Source organism: Ascaphus truei, chromosome 6, assembly GCF_040206685.1.
Source record: "Ascaphus truei isolate aAscTru1 chromosome 6, aAscTru1.hap1, whole genome shotgun sequence".
NCBI classification, from domain to species: domain Eukaryota; kingdom Metazoa; phylum Chordata; class Amphibia; order Anura; family Ascaphidae; genus Ascaphus; species Ascaphus truei.
Window position 1 is genome coordinate 19,060,826 of NC_134488.1, and position 15,672 is coordinate 19,076,497.

General features: G+C 46.1%; 1 protein-coding gene across 3 annotated transcripts in view; it reads left to right on the forward strand.

Moving 5' to 3' along the window:
* The window catches only part of MTOR (mechanistic target of rapamycin kinase), a 130,202-nt gene that overhangs the window by 96,522 nt on the left and 18,008 nt on the right, over positions 1 to 15,672 (forward strand). For all 3 annotated transcript variants that reach the window (XM_075603483.1, XM_075603485.1, XM_075603484.1), the window contains exons 43-53: positions 1,371 to 1,467; positions 1,676 to 1,774; positions 9,279 to 9,401; positions 11,185 to 11,367; positions 11,599 to 11,733; positions 11,892 to 12,066; positions 12,244 to 12,379; positions 12,798 to 12,945; positions 14,902 to 15,024; positions 15,254 to 15,336; positions 15,451 to 15,523. In XM_075603483.1, coding sequence (XP_075459598.1) covers positions 1,371 to 1,467; positions 1,676 to 1,774; positions 9,279 to 9,401; positions 11,185 to 11,367; positions 11,599 to 11,733; positions 11,892 to 12,066; positions 12,244 to 12,379; positions 12,798 to 12,945; positions 14,902 to 15,024; positions 15,254 to 15,336; positions 15,451 to 15,523 — 1,375 coding nt within the window. The remainder of the gene's footprint in view (positions 1 to 1,370; positions 1,468 to 1,675; positions 1,775 to 9,278; positions 9,402 to 11,184; positions 11,368 to 11,598; positions 11,734 to 11,891; positions 12,067 to 12,243; positions 12,380 to 12,797; positions 12,946 to 14,901; positions 15,025 to 15,253; positions 15,337 to 15,450; positions 15,524 to 15,672) is intronic.

Here is a 15,672-nt window from a genome sequence, read left to right on the forward strand (position 1 = left end):
ACAATCTTATCACAGCTGATGCCGGTGGGAGCCGGGGAACATATGACCGGAGCAGGAGCGTTACTATTGGACAGCTGGGAAGAAGCTGGCCGTTCAATAGTAACGCTCCTGTTTCGGTCACATGGTTCCCCGGCTCCCACCGGCATCAGCTGTGATAAGATTGTTCCGCTGCTCCCGCCTGCTCAACAAGGACGTCCTCTGCTGCCACCGCCACCAGGATGTCTGCCGCTGCTCCCACGATGTAGCCATGGTCCTCCTCACCCTCAGCAGCGGTCTTCCTCACCCACCGCCACCTGCAGGTAATTGAAAACTACCCGGACGGGAACCGCGGCCGGCAAAATGTCTAATTCCTGGCAAATTAGAGGACTCGGTACAACAGTAGTTGTGACGATTGCTGATTACAACCACTGGGGCGCTAGGCATTACTCCTATGTTGCGCCCCTCCCTTTTTTTATATAGGTTTTTTAGAAGTTTATTTCAGATCTGGAGGCCCTTTTGGTTCCCAAGATACATACCCGGGAAGGTGCCGGGTTACTTCCTGTTTCTTTAAAGCCCCATGTAATGTGGGTTAATGGGAATCATCCTATTAGCATGTGTAACACAGAAGACTTCAACGCCATTTTGTTTCCCATGGAGGGGATGCTACTTTCGGCACTTTCCCCGGTAACTATATCAGGAAGCACGGTGTCCCCGGAGCCGAAATGTGTTTTAGCTGCACAGCCCCACTGCTTCCTATCCATATAAAATGCATTTGGTTAGCAGGCGGAACTGCTCCTTTGATAGTCTTGAAGATTTGTATGGCATCAGAACGATCCCCCGTTTTGGCCCCAGCTGGGATTTCATCATGGTTGTGAAGCAAAAAAAAAACCAGCCGAGCCCTCAGCAGCAGCTAGGTATATACAAAGCTCCAGCACTGGTGGGGTATATAGAATAGACAGATCAGGTATATGGCGAGGCAGGGGCTCCAGCACTGGTGGGGTATATAGAATAGACAGATTAGGTATATGGCGAGGCAGGGGCTCCAGCAGTGGATAGGTATATAGTAAGGCCGGAGTTTCATTCTGGAGCTTAGAAATGTGTGAGGGATTTAGTTAATATGGGGAGGGAAGAAAACCAGTGTAACACATAGGAAGGGCCACAGACTCGGATATTTAACAATCTCAGACGAAAATTGTAATATCTATCAACTATCAACTGTATGTTGGCATGTGTGCACATTAATAATGAATAAGAAACCCTTTATTGGGTTTTCAGAAGATTAACCCTTTGTTGGACCTGAAATGTATTGCGTTTTTCATTGGTATAGAGATGTTTCATGGTGGAAAAGTATTAAATGCAACGGTGTTGGTAAACGCACTTCTCTTCTGCAGAGTCCTCACTCTTTGGTTTGATTACGGCCACTGGCCAGATGTGAATGAAGCTCTTGTGGAAGGAATCAAAACCATCCAGATTGACACCTGGTTACAAGTAAGTGTGGAAGGAGCTACACCTGCTTCATTAGCACTCAAGAAACGGGGTGGAATGTGACACTTTGATCTTCATTAAAGATCAATGCGTGTGATTTCCCTTGTTCATAGCTGTGATTTCTCAAAACCGCAGGAATAAGGAATTCATAACGTTATCCAGAGAGTAAGAAGTATGTGATGTGACATACAGTCTTATTTAATTCCGTTAGGTGATCCCTCAGCTCATCGCCAGAATTGACACACCACGGGCTCTTGTGGGTCGTCTTATCCACCAACTTCTTACAGACATTGGAAGATATCATCCACAGGTAACTGTCTTCCAGGCTGACTCATCCCAATGTCCTTCCATGTACATCTCAAAGACACGATGACTTCAGTTCATTCCATACACATGTGTCAGGCCCAACTTCCCCCATGTACAACTGAAGAACATTGGTACCTGCTGTATACAACAACATGGTGTTGTGCCTAGGTTTATCCCATACACATCATGGCCAGTTAATCTCCCTCTTCTTAAGGGATAAGAGCTTACGGTCCAGGTACCACCCTATTTACACACTGAAGGTATGATGGCCCATATTTACTCTGCTGCCATAAGCACCTCATAGTGCTGCAGGACACCTTACACCCTATTGACATGAAAGTCAAGGTGTCTTATGGCAGAAGACTGCTTAGTAAAAATGTCCCTATGCTCAAAGCAAAGCCGTCTAAAGGCAATCTGCTATAGACCGAGGAAATACATCCTGCTCAGGTATAATGCATCTCATTGGGGGCATTACTCCCAAGCAGAACACAAACCTCTGCTGACAAAACAAACCACTGATTCAACACAAAATAATTGTTACATTCTTTGAAAAAACCTGTTCTAATGGAAAAGACCTCAGGGATATGGAAAAATACCTTCACAGTGTCAAACAGCGTCAGACCCGACAATGGAAACGGTTTACTTAGAGACATTCCATCACAAGTATTATGTCTTCGCGTGTACAATGTGCATGAAGGTGTAACGATCTGGTCACACTAGTACTAAAATACATACTGTACAATAGCCGGATAAATACAGAGATGTACAAGAACATTCAGTAATGCCTTAAAGAAGCAGAACAATGAGAAATGTATGGAGAGATTTATAAGCTATAGACTCAGGAGAAATGCAGAAAGCATAGAGGTGAGGAGAGCCACGGATACAATGTAATCCACAAAGAGCTCTGGAATTATGTCATATTTAGTTTCAATTCAAATTAATTCCCTTTAGAAAACATTAACTAATCATGGGTGCATTTCTCCTGATTAAATACTTTGTTATGAAATGACCCTTTTTTTGTTTTTTTTGTTTAACCTATAATGACGCGGATGTATGTATCCTATTTCGTGGTATGTTACTTTGCTTTTTTGCAGTTTAGCATTTTGATTTCAGCCCTCAAAGCTATTAAAGCAGCAGTTCAAGCAATATCCTACATGTGTGGGGGTTTTTTTTTTTTTTTTTTAAATAAATCAGTTCTGTACTATGAGAAAATACTTGTAGCATAAAAATGTAAAAAAAATGTTTTAAAGACATTTTTAATGTTTCTAATGTAGGAAGCATTTCCAAAGTGACAGCCCCTTCCCCTTCTGATAGGCTCTGGCTCTTGATCCCCGCCCTCTCTCCAGCAGTGCACCAATTGTATCTAGTAACTGCCCAGCCAATCATATTCCAGGACTACATTGCCCACAATGCTGTGCAAGAACTGAATTAAATAACCCGGAGCAAGCGATCAATTACAAGAGAACGGATCGATCTGCAGCTTAGCTAATCACTTGTCGGTGTGCAGATTGTATTGATGCACATATTGAATGGGAAAAATATATATATATTATTTATCTTTTGTTTTAAACTGCAGCTTTAAGCATATCGCATTACAGGCATACCCCGCTTTAAGGACACTCACTTTAAGTACACTCGCGAGTAAGGACATATCACCCAATAGGCAAACGGCATCTCGCGCATGCGCCTGTCAGCACGTCCTGAACAGCAATACCGGCTCCCAACCTGTACCGAAGCTGTGCGCAAGCGGGGAGACTATAGAGCCTGTTACAAATGCGTTATTTACATCAGTTAGGCACGTATATGACGATTGCAGTACAGTACATGCATCGATAAGTGGGGAAAAGGTAGTGCTTCACTTTAAGTACATTTTCGCTTTACATACATGCTCCGGTCCCATTGCGTACGTTAATGCGGGGTATGCCTGTGTTACATACATGCTCCGGTCCCATTGCGTACGTTAATGCGGGGTATGTCTGTATAAAAACTACAATTAATTTCTTCAGAAAAGTGTTAGAAGACGGAGTGTGCCTACTTTTTTGCAGCTGAAACTATTTGGTGCTACGTTGACCTGCACGTTTTATGACACCGTTTTCACTATTATTGCTTCCCAGTGAAATCCAGCTGCTGTCATTTCTGTTCTTCTAAAGATAACACAAGTCTCTGACAATCTCTAGACAGCTTAGTAAATATGGGCACCTCACTTCTTCTTTTTTTTTTCTTTAAATGGATGACAAGCAGGGGGGTCTCCAGAGCTGAACCGCATTCATTTTCACTTCACATCACGAGATGCGTACCAGGAACATTAGTCCTTGTATTTCAATTCCCAGCCTCGCACGGCCAATAGAAATCCGCGTTGCCGCGCTAAAAATAATCTAGTGGCGGGAACTGCGCCTTTTTAACGGTGCTCTAGGAGTCATGTGTTGCAATGAAGTATGGAGGATATCCTGTATGCTATTTACAAGGAGAGCTAGCTACACCACCAGTAACAATCTGATATTGAGAGGGATATGAGAACGAAATAGGTACACTATCCCCTGTGATAAAAGCTACCGCAGAGAAGGGGTGCACCCTGGGGGATTAAATATCAAATAGAATTGAGTTGGGATGGGGGGGGGGGGAATGACAGCAGCAGATCTGCCATGAGAAAGCATTCGTTTTGGGGCACTAGATATGCTGTATGTCTGCCACCTGTGCTGAAACAGGGACTTATGGAGCCACCCGTGCTGAAGCTGGGACTGATTGAGCCATCTGTGCTGAAGCTGGGATAACCTGAAAACCTGGTGTAGGGGTTGGGGATGGGGGGGGGGGGGCTTGAGGACTGGAGTTGAGCACCCCTGAAATAATCCATTCATTACTGCACTTTGCTCCCTGTGGATATATATCCAGCAGAGGTTTCAGCACTTGAATTGTTCACTACGATTTAATGAGTATATACATGTAGTTAGTAGAGAAATGCATTGAGCTCAAATTTATTCTAAGAAGAAATACTGCAAAACCTGGTCAGGGGAAGGATACGTTTGGTTAAGCTTATGAGAGCTCATTTGCATGTTATTTCCCAGAATCCCTAGCTGCAGTGAAAGCACTATATACCGAGTGATTATGAGGAAAGGCTGGTTTGTGGGCCTGTCTGAGACACGTGAATGGGCTCACAAGTGGTCTTTTTTTTATTTGCTTTTAACCCAAGGAATAAGTCAGACTATGGAATTTGCTTCCAGAAGAAGTAGTGGCTGCAAATCCGTAAAGGAATTTACGATGAAATGTGATCTGCTCCTCGAAGAGAAGCGTATACTGTAGGAATGAAGTGTTTGTAGTTATAAGAATCAGCATGAAGCTACCAAATGATTTAAGGCCAATAAGGCAGGTAGAGCCATTGGGTGTTATTTTATTAAAGTTTTCGGGAATTTGTAGCGCAATATTTCCTCACTAGTAAAGAGTATTAATATTGTGAAACGAGAATGAACAATATGACTGACTGTGTTTTCTCCCCCGATACCTGGAGAAATCAGGGGGGGTGGGGGGTTATTCATTAAACAGTGATGGAAATCAGGGGGGGGGTATTCATTAAACAGTGATGGAAATCAGGGGGGGGGGTTATTCATTAAACAGTGATGGAAATCAGGGGGGGGGTATTCATTAAACAGTGATGGAAATCAGGGGGGGGGTTATTCATTAAACAGTGATGGAAATCAGGGGGGGGGGTATTCATTAAACAGTGATGGAAATCAGGGGGGGGGGGTTATTCATTAAACAGTGATGGTGCCGATCAGGGCACTACGTGTGCATGTATCATTTTATTTATTTAGTGCCAACCATGTCTGAAGTGCTTTACAACATTACAAAAGGATGGTAAATAATGTACGTTGCCAACAATGAGAATATGTGCAAGAGGTATATGACATGAGGCTAGAAGAGATCCTACTCCAAAGAGCTTACAATCAAAGTGTTATGTTAGGAGGCTCACAGACACGTTAGGCGTAAAACGTTCATTATTGGAAGTGCACACAGGGGAGGAATAGCGCGTCTGGAAAATATCACACGGAGTTCGCATTGACTTAAAGCAGCAGGACGGGTCCTTTGTTTTTAATAGGGTTGAAGCAGGGGGTTTCTGGAGCTGACCCGCGTTAATTTCAACTCCCGGGACCTTCTGCTGCCCGAGGTACTTACCTTCGTAGTGGGTGCTGGTAGCAGCTTCGCAGGTTTAAATGTCCTGGTGACGCGAGCCAATAGAAGCCGCAAGGGATGACGTCACGGCTTTCTATTGGCCCACGTGACAGTAACTTTTAAATCTGCCATTTTGATAGCCCAGCTGGAGATGCAACTGGCAGCACCTTTGGAGGTATTTATCTCGGAAAGCAGGGAGTCCCCCTGAAATGAACGTGGTTCAGCTCCGGAGACCCCCTGCTTCAAACTGATTACTGTAAAAAGGAAAGCAGGATTGCTGCTTTAATGGGAGTGTCTGTGCGATAGTGCCTCCATCAGTACGACTGCGTTACAGGAATAACCCCCGCTGGGTAGGCTGAAAGCACAGGCCCACGCTAGTCGCCATTTTCTTCTTTTATATTGTTTTATTTTTTATTTACTTTCCAACTCTGTTTTGATGCTTCATTCAGAAGATATGTGTTTGAAATATTATGGGAGGTTAAAATGGAGCTCTCCCCAGGACCCACTGCAGTCTAAAGGTTACCATGGAAGAGACGCCTTTTCTGCTGATGCTCAAGTGCTAAAACTCAGGCACAGGCCCTCATTCTCTCCCGTCTCAACTACTGTAACCTCCTACTGTCCGGCCTTCCTGCCTCTCACCTGTCTCCCCTACAAGCTATCCTAAACTCTGCTGCCAGAATCACTCTACTCTTTCCTAAATCTGTCTCAGTGTCTCCCCTGCTGAAATCCCTCTCCTGGCTTCCGATTAAATACCGCATCTCACACTCAATTCTCCTGCTCACTTTTAAAGCTTTACACTCTTTTGCCCCTCCTTATACCTCAGCCCTAATTTCTCGCTATGCACCATCCCAACTCTTGCGTTCTGCTCAAGGATGTCTTCTCTCTACCCCCTTTGTATCTAAAGCCCTCTCCCGCCTTAAACCCTTCTCACTGACTGCCCCACACCTCTGGAATGCCCTTCCCCTCAATATCCAACTAACACCCTCTCTATCCACCTTTAAGACCCACCTTAAGACACACTTGCTTAAAGAAGCATATGAGTAGCTCCGTGGCTGATACTGTACACCCGATACCTCAAGCTTGTCCCCCTGCAGACACACTTACCAGAACACCCTCCTACTGTCTCTGTACATTCCTCCTACTTACCATTTAGATTGTAAGCTCTTCAGGGCAGAAACTAATTTTCCTAAATGTCACTTTTATGTCTGAAAGCACTTCTTTCCATGATGTGTTGTGGGGGTTGGTGCAACGTAATAGGTGAGAAATAATATGAAAACAAGGTGCTGAGAGAAAGTAAGGCACCTATTTGTAGAGATGCACTCTGGTGGGCTTCCTTGTTTGTATATATATCCTGTAGTCATGATCTGTTCTTAACTTGTTTATTAATGACCTTGAGGTTGGCATCGAGAGCAAAGTCTCCATCTTTGCTGATGACACTAAATTGTGTAAGGTAGTAGAATCAGAGCAGGATGTAATTTCTCTTCAGAAGGACTTGGAGAGACTGGAAACTTGGGCAGGTAAATGGCAGAAGAGGTTTAATACAGATAAATGTAAGGTTATGCATTTTGGAAACAAGAATAAACAGGCGACTTACACATTAAATGGGGATAAATTGGGGGAATCCTTGATGGAGAAGGATTTAGGAGTGCTTGTAGACAGCAGGCTTAGCAATAGTGCCCAAAGTCATGCAGTAGCTGCAAAGGCAAACAAGATCTTATCTTGCATTAAACGGGCAATGGATGGAAGGGAAGTAAACATAATTATGCCCCTTTACAAAGCATTAGTAAGACCACACCTTGAATATGGAGTACAATTTGGGGCACCACTCCTTAGAAAAGACATTCTGGAACTAGAGAGAGTGCAGAGAAGAGCCACCAAATTAATAAAGGGGATGGACATTCTAACTTATGAGGAGAGGCTAGCTAAATTAGATTTATTTACATTAGAAAAGAGGCGTCTAAAAGGGGATATGATAACTATATACAAATATATTCGGGGACATTACAAGGAGCTTTCAAAATAACTATTCATCCCAAGGGCAGTACAAAGGACATGGGGTCATCCCTTTAGGTTGGAGGAAAGGAGATTTCACCAGCAACAAAGGAAAGGGTTCTTGACAGTACGGGACGCTAAAATTTGGAATTCATTACCCATGGAGACGGTGATGGCAGATGCAATAGATTTGTTAAAAAAAGGTTGGACATCTTTTTAGAAAAAAAAGGTACACAGGGATATACCAAATAAGTGTACATGGGAAGGATGTTGACCCAGGGAATAATCCGATTGACAATTCTTGGAGTCAGGAAGGAATTTATTTTTCCCCTTATGAGATATCATTGGATGATATGACTCTGGGGTATTTTGTTTGCCTTCCTCTGGATCAATAAGTAAGTATAGATATAGGATAAATTATCTGTCGCCTAAATTTAGCATAGGTTGAACTTGATGGACGCATGTCTTTTTTTTTAACCTCATCTTCTATGTAACTATGCTGTATTGGGCACTTAAGCTTCCTCTGAACAAATATTCTCAAATCAATATACAATGCAAGAGCTCACATACTAAACTGGATGAATCATCTTTCCATTGAAACTTACCAACTTATTTATTTTATTTATAAAAATGTTTTACCAGGAAGTAATACATTGAGAGTTAGCTCTCGTTTTCAAGTATGTCCTGGGCACAGAGTTATAATAATACATGATTACATTAAAAGAACAGAGGTTATACAGTCAATTCACAGACATTTCATGGACAGATAGAGTTGGAAAATTGGGTACTAGGGATAAAGGGCTGGTGATTTTCCGATTGAAATAGAGCAGCTTTAACATCACCAAACAGCAGCTGAACGGCAGCAAACGGTTCATACCGTTTAGCTGCCCTTTGGCTGCGCCAAAGGCTGTCCGCCTTTGGGGCAACGCAGATGTACACTGGGGTGGTTGATTTTCAACTTGAAATAACACCCACATTTCTTAGTGTATTGCTGTGGTGAAGAAAATGCAACTTGTATTTTCAATAACCGTTCTGTCACAGCTAACATGTATTAATCATTGTGAGTTTTATGTTCATTTTATGAGCTCAGAAACTTTTATTTGCTTTCATAACGATACAAAAAGTCCAGTTCTCTCTCCTTTTTTTAACCTTTTTGTTTAGTTAGTCTCTGCTTGCAGTAATGACCCCAGTTAACCCACATTGGTGCAGAGGTCATCACCTCTTGTTACTTCACGCCTCATTAGCTTAGGATAAGGATTGCTTGCATGCCCCTTGCTTAGTGTTGTGGGTTAAGAGAGCATGTAATGTGGCAACGTTTGGTATTTTATTTCGCTTCCTTATGTCTCCCACAGGCTTTAATTTACCCTCTCACTGTGGCCTCCAAATCTACAACCACAGCCCGTCACAATGCTGCCAACAAGATTTTAAAGAACATGTGTGAGCATTGCAACGCGTTGGTGCAGCAAGCTATGATGGTAAGTGGCAGAGTAGAGTCTCAATAGCTCCTGGGTAATGAAGTAGTGCTCTCAGAAAAGGCTTACTTCAGTATTAGGCAACATCTTCTTTTTTGGGGGGGGGGGCTAACCATTGATATTATAAGACAAGCTTTCGAGATTTTTCTCTCTCACTCTCTTCCTCGGGTCAGCAATACTTATTTACAGAGATTTCACAGTGTAACACAAATGTAAACAAACAAGATAATCTAAGGCAGAAGATGTGGATAATTAATGGGAAAGGGCATGGTAAATAAACAGAGGGCAATAAATGGATGAAAAGGATAGTGAGAAAGCATGTAGGACCATACATCCATCAGCAGTGTGAAGGCTGGTGGGTGTGTTTGTCATTCCCTTGGCCATCAATTATCCACATCTTCTGCCTTAGATTGTTATCTTGGTTTTTCACATCTGTGTTAAACTCATGGAATCTTTGTTAATCAGTATTGGTTTGGCCTGAGGAAGGTAGAACTATCGAAAGCTTGTCTTGTCATATCGATTGTTAGTCCAAGTAAAAAAGGTACCACCTAATACTGATTTGGGGTGTGATTGCGGCGCTCGCTCTGGATGATATCTAAATATATCAGCCGATCAATTATAACAAATCTATTAGAAAAAAAATCAATAAAAATTGTATATATAAAACCAGATAATGATATTATACTGACCCTTTACAAGAACTGGAGCTCAACCTGGAAAGGATCCTCCCTTGATCCTCATAAGGCAGTAGAGGTATAGTTGTGGTGAGCGCAGGATACAATGAGGATGTATATGGAAGACACTCAATTAGTGATAATATACTTCAAAGATGAAATAAAATAGCATAAAAAATAACGAAATCGGGTTTTGGTGAGGGTGAAAGATGAACAGGTACGTACGTATGATAACAGCTATACTCACACGGACAAGTGTGAGCTCTTCGAGGTTTCTTTACGTTCGTGTTGTCACCCCTCAGGATTGGTCCATGGATTCCTAGTTGTCTGTATTAGTGGACAGTCTGTGTCCTTGCAGTGAACCCGGAAAGGATGACCATGGCAGACAAAGATAAAACGTATGGACTTTATTAGAAACAAATATAAGTATACATGAACTTGCATGTATAGAAAAGCACTTCCAGCACAGGTAGCCGCGTTGATACCACATTGGGTCCCAACGTGGCTACCTGTGCTTTTCTATACATGCAAGTTCATGTATACTTATATTTGTTTCTAATAAAGTCCATACGTTTTATCTTTGTCTGCCATGGTCATCCTTTCCGGGTTCACTGCAAGGACACAGACTGTCCACTAATACAGACAACTAGGAATCCATGGACCAATCCTGAGGGGTGACAACACGAACGTAAAGAAACCTCGAAGAGCTCACACTTGTCCGTGTGAGTATAGCTGTTATCATACGTACGTACCTGTTCACCTTTCACCCTCACCAAAACCCGATTTTGCTATTTTTTATGCTATTTTATTTCATCTTTGAAGTATATTATCACTAATTGAGTGTCTTCCATATACATCCTCATTGTATCCTGCGCTCACCACAACTATACCTCTATCAACTAATACTGAAGAACTAATTTCCCCTGCACTGTCGCAACTGGATTCACACGGCTATTTCTACTTAATTAAGAAATGACTTCAATGTTTACAATATGGCGCAGTAATGCATGTAATTGGCTACGCTCAAGTGTGTTGGTGAAATTCCTGAAGAAACAGTTGGGTGGTCCTCGTGTCATGCCAGATAGTCAACCTTGTTTCTCTTGTGGCCTAAGGTGAGTGAGGAGCTGATCCGCGTGGCGATCCTTTGGCATGAAATGTGGCACGAGGGTCTGGAAGAGGCATCCCGCCTTTACTTTGGAGAGAGGAACGTGAAAGGAATGTTTGCCGTGCTGGAGCCTCTTCATGCCATGATGGAGAGAGGACCTCAAACCCTTAAAGAAACTTCTTTCAATCAGGTACCTCTTGTGCTCAACCCACCACATGGCTAAGACTTGAACATATCAACTCAGAATAATCTAAAGTGTCTGTGCTGATAAAAGGACACCGGGTGATTTGTAGGGAAAGCTTGCTTTCTGTGGATAGTTTTTGCTGTAACATGTCTGTTATTTCACTCCTATTTACTTTCCTTTCCCTCCCCCTTCTCTCTTTCTCCCGTGATCTGAACACCGCTCCCTACACCACTGCAGGCGTACGGCAGGGACCTGATGGAAGCACAGGAATGGTGCCGAAAGTACATGAAATCAGGGAATGTGAAGGACCTGACGCAGGCGTGGGACCTGTATTATCATGTCTTCCGACGCATCTCTAAACAGCTGCCCCAGGTGAGAGGGTGGACAGTGTCTTTTTTTTTTTCTTCTATGAGTCCATCTTCATCTTTGCATCCAAAACGTGTTAACTTGCACAGACCATCCTAGCACATGTCCTAGTTCAGTGTATGTCTGAACCATTTCTCATCCTCCCATGCACTCTTTTCTTTTAGCTCACTTCCCTGGAACTTCAATATGTATCCCCCAAACTGCTGATGTGCCGGGACCTGGAGTTAGCTGTGCCAGGGACATATGACCCCAATCAGCCAATAATACGCATCCAGTCCATCGCTCCGTCTCTACAGGTCATCACCTCCAAGCAGAGGCCTCGCAAGCTGACCCTAATGGGTGTGTGATGCCTTTTCACTTTATGGGCAGGGAACGGGCAAGAGGGAGATAAATAGGGATTATCTTAGTGAGGTTGAGTGGTCGGACCTTACTAGCGTGCTGCAGCTAATTCTGAGTTCCCGTCTGCACTCCCTCGCTACATGAGTGCGAACTCTGATGAATTCATTTCCCTGGCAGGAAGCAATGGGCACGAATTCATGTTCCTGCTGAAGGGGCATGAGGACCTGCGCCAGGATGAGCGAGTGATGCAGCTTTTTGGGCTGGTAAATACTCTGCTAGCCAATGACCCAGCATCTCTACGGAAAAACCTTAGGTAATGACCGTACGCATCTCCTGTATCTCTGTGATGTATAAGTAAAAGAGTAAGAATCAAGAAGGCTAGGCTCTCTAACCCTGGACTTCGAATGCTACACATAACCTAGTTATAAGATGCTAACATCAATATCTGACACGACTTGGAAATTAATGGGTTATTGCTCCATCTGCATTAACTTCCTGCAATGCGTAAATGTTTATCTCGGCAGTGCAGGATTGTTCTTTCGTAGGACTCTGCCTGTCCCCTGGGTAGCAGAGGCTTAAATAACGCCCTGGCGTGTTTTGTAGATTTTTAACGTGGTTTAAAATCCTCTGCAAATCTCCCATGCAGAGAGGTGATCAGTAAGTAGGTGTAGACACAGGTTGGGATTTCTTTTCAGCATAACTTATGGGCTTTGTTTTCTTCCTACCTGCAGTATCCAGAGGTACGCCGTCATCCCTCTGTCCACTAACTCGGGGCTGATAGGCTGGGTGCCTCACTGCGACACGCTGCATGCGCTGATTCGTGACTATCGTGAGAAGAAGAAAATCCTGCTGAACATTGAGCATCGGATTATGCTACGGGTAACACATAGAGCCGGCCTGCACAACACGCGGGCCGCGTGCCCGCGGCGGCTTTCCCTGTCCTCCCTCCCAAGCCTGCTTTCCCCCCCGCGAGCCCGTTCCCCCCCCCCCCCCATGAGCCCGTTCCCCCCCCCCCATGAGCCCGTTGCCCCCACCCCCCGTTCCCCCCCCCCTGCGAGCCCGTTCCCCCTCCCCTGCGAGCCCGTTCCCCCCCCCCCCCTGCGAGCCCGTTCCCCCTCCCCTGCGAGCCCGTTCCCCCCCCCCTGCGAGCCCGTTTCCCCCCCCTGCGAGCCAGTTACCCCCCCCCCTGCGAGCCCATTACCCCCCCCCCCGCGAGCCCGTTACCCCCCCCCCCCGCGAGCGAGACCGCTCTCCCCCTCCTCCCCTCTGAGTCCGCTCTCCCCCTCCTCCCCTCTGAGTCCGCTCTCCCCCTCCTCCCCTCCGAGTCCGCTCTCCCCCTCCGAGTCCGCTCTCCCCCTCCTCCCCTCCGAATCCGCTCTCCCCCTCCGAATCCGCTCTCCCCCTCCTCCCCTCCGAATCCGCTCTCCCCCTCCTCCCCTCCGAATCCGCTCTCCCCCTCCTCCCCTCCGAATCCGCTCTCCCCCTCCTCCCCCGCGAGTCCGCTCTCCCCCTCCTCCCCCGCGAGTCCGCTCTCCCCCTCCTCCCCCGCGAGTCCGCTCTCCCCCTCCTCCCCCGCGAGTCCGCTCTCCCCCTCCTCCCCCCTGAGTCCGCTCTCCCCCTCCTCCCCCGCGAGTCCGCTCTCCCCCTCCCCCCCCGAGTCCACTCTCCCCCTCCTCCCCCACGAGCCCGCTCTCCCCCTCCTGTCCCGCGAGTCCGCTCTCCCCCTCCTCCCCCGTGAGTCCACTCTCCCCCTCCTCCCCCGCGAGTCCGCTCTCCCCCTCCTCCCCCGCGAGTCCGCTCTCCCCCTCCTCCCCCGCGAGTCCGCTCTCCCCCTCAAGCCTGCTCTAAGGACTGCGCGCTGTATGCGTGTGGCACTTCTTGTTTGCGAGTGCGCTAGTCCTGTCTGCTCTGCCGCCGTGAAGTGAGGTATAGAGGGGAGAGTGAGGTGCAGGGGGTGATGTGAGGAGAGGTGCAGGGGGGGTGAGGAGAGGTGCAGGGGGGGTGAGAAGAGGTGCAGGGGGGGTGAGGAGAGGTGCAGGGGGGTGATGTGAGGAGAGGTGCAGGGGGGGGTGAGGAGAGGTGCAGGGGGGTGATGTGAGGAGAGGTGCAGGGGGGTGATGTGAGGAGAGGTGCAGGGGGTGATGTGAGGAGAGGTGCAGGGGGTCATGTGAGGAGAGGTGCAGGGGGATGATGTGAGGTGCAGGGGGGTGATGTGATGTGAGGTGAGGTGCAGGGGAGTGATGTGAGGAGAGGTGCAGGGGAGTGATGTGAGGAGAGGTGCAGGGGGGGGTGATGTGAGGTGCCGGGGAGTGATGTGAGGAGAGGTGCAGGGGGGTGGGATGTGTGTGGGCTGTAGGGGGGTATTGTGTGTTATGTGGAGGGGGAATATTGTGTATGGGTGAGGGGGAGAGATGGGGTTGTGAGATAGTGGATGAGTTTCGCGAAGGTTGACGATGAGGGGTGGAGAGGGGGATATGAGGATGAGGGGTGCTGGGGGAGATATGAGGATGATGAGGGGTGCTGGGGGAGATATGAGGAGGATGAGGGGTGCTGGGGCATATATGAGGATGATGAGGGGTGCTGGGAGAGATTGATGAGGGGTGCTGGAGGAGATATGAGGATGATGATGGTGATGAGAGGTGCTGGGGGAGATATGATGATGATGATGATGATTTTACCCGTGCGGCCCGAATCTGTTTTCCTTGGAGCAGTTCGGCCTTTCTCGCTTTACAAGTTGTGCCGGCCTGACGTAGAGAGATGATAGAAAGGCTAGGCATGTGGCTGACGTGACGGTCAACAAAGGGAAGAGAAATAATGGTGTTTTCTCTGTTGCAGATGGCTCCTGATTATGATCACCTCACTCTAATGCAGAAGGTAGAGGTTTTTGAACATGCCGTTAACAACACTGCTGGAGATGACCTAGCCAAACTCCTTTGGCTAAAGAGTCCCAGCTCAGAGGTAGGAGCAGCTCCTGCAATGTCATGCAGTGTCTTTACTTTAAGTAAGCTCCAAATAGCATACGACTCAGAAAGGGTTCATATAGTTGTCTGCTGCCCTGACAAAAACCGAACGTCTATCGCTATGAATTGGTTGATTCATGAATAAATATTGTAGTTTTGTAATTGCTTCGCTGGAAGTTCCCAGCACTTTCAGTGTCTGTATTTATTTGTCATGTAACATTTTTCAGGTCTGGTTTGACAGAAGAACAAACTACACACGCTCCCTGGCAGTGATGTCCATGGTGGGATACATCCTAGGCCTGGGTGACAGGTAGGAGAAAGAGGGATATGCTAGAGGTTACACAGTGTTAACACAGGGCTGTGGGTTACTGATACCCACCTAATTAGCAGCGCAATTCTAACCATCCCTCTCTTCTTCATGAAGACACCCTTCCAACCTGATGTTGGACCGGCTGAGTGGGAAGATCCTTCACATTGACTTTGGAGACTGTTTTGAGGTAATAGTCTACTTGTTAACGGAAAAGATGTATCACCATTTGTAATTGTGTATAGAGATAAAGCAGCCAGTGTAATTTCATTAGCCATCATAGAATAGGCACAAGGTGTGTTGTACAAGAGTAGTTGAATCTAGAGACGCTTTATAGTT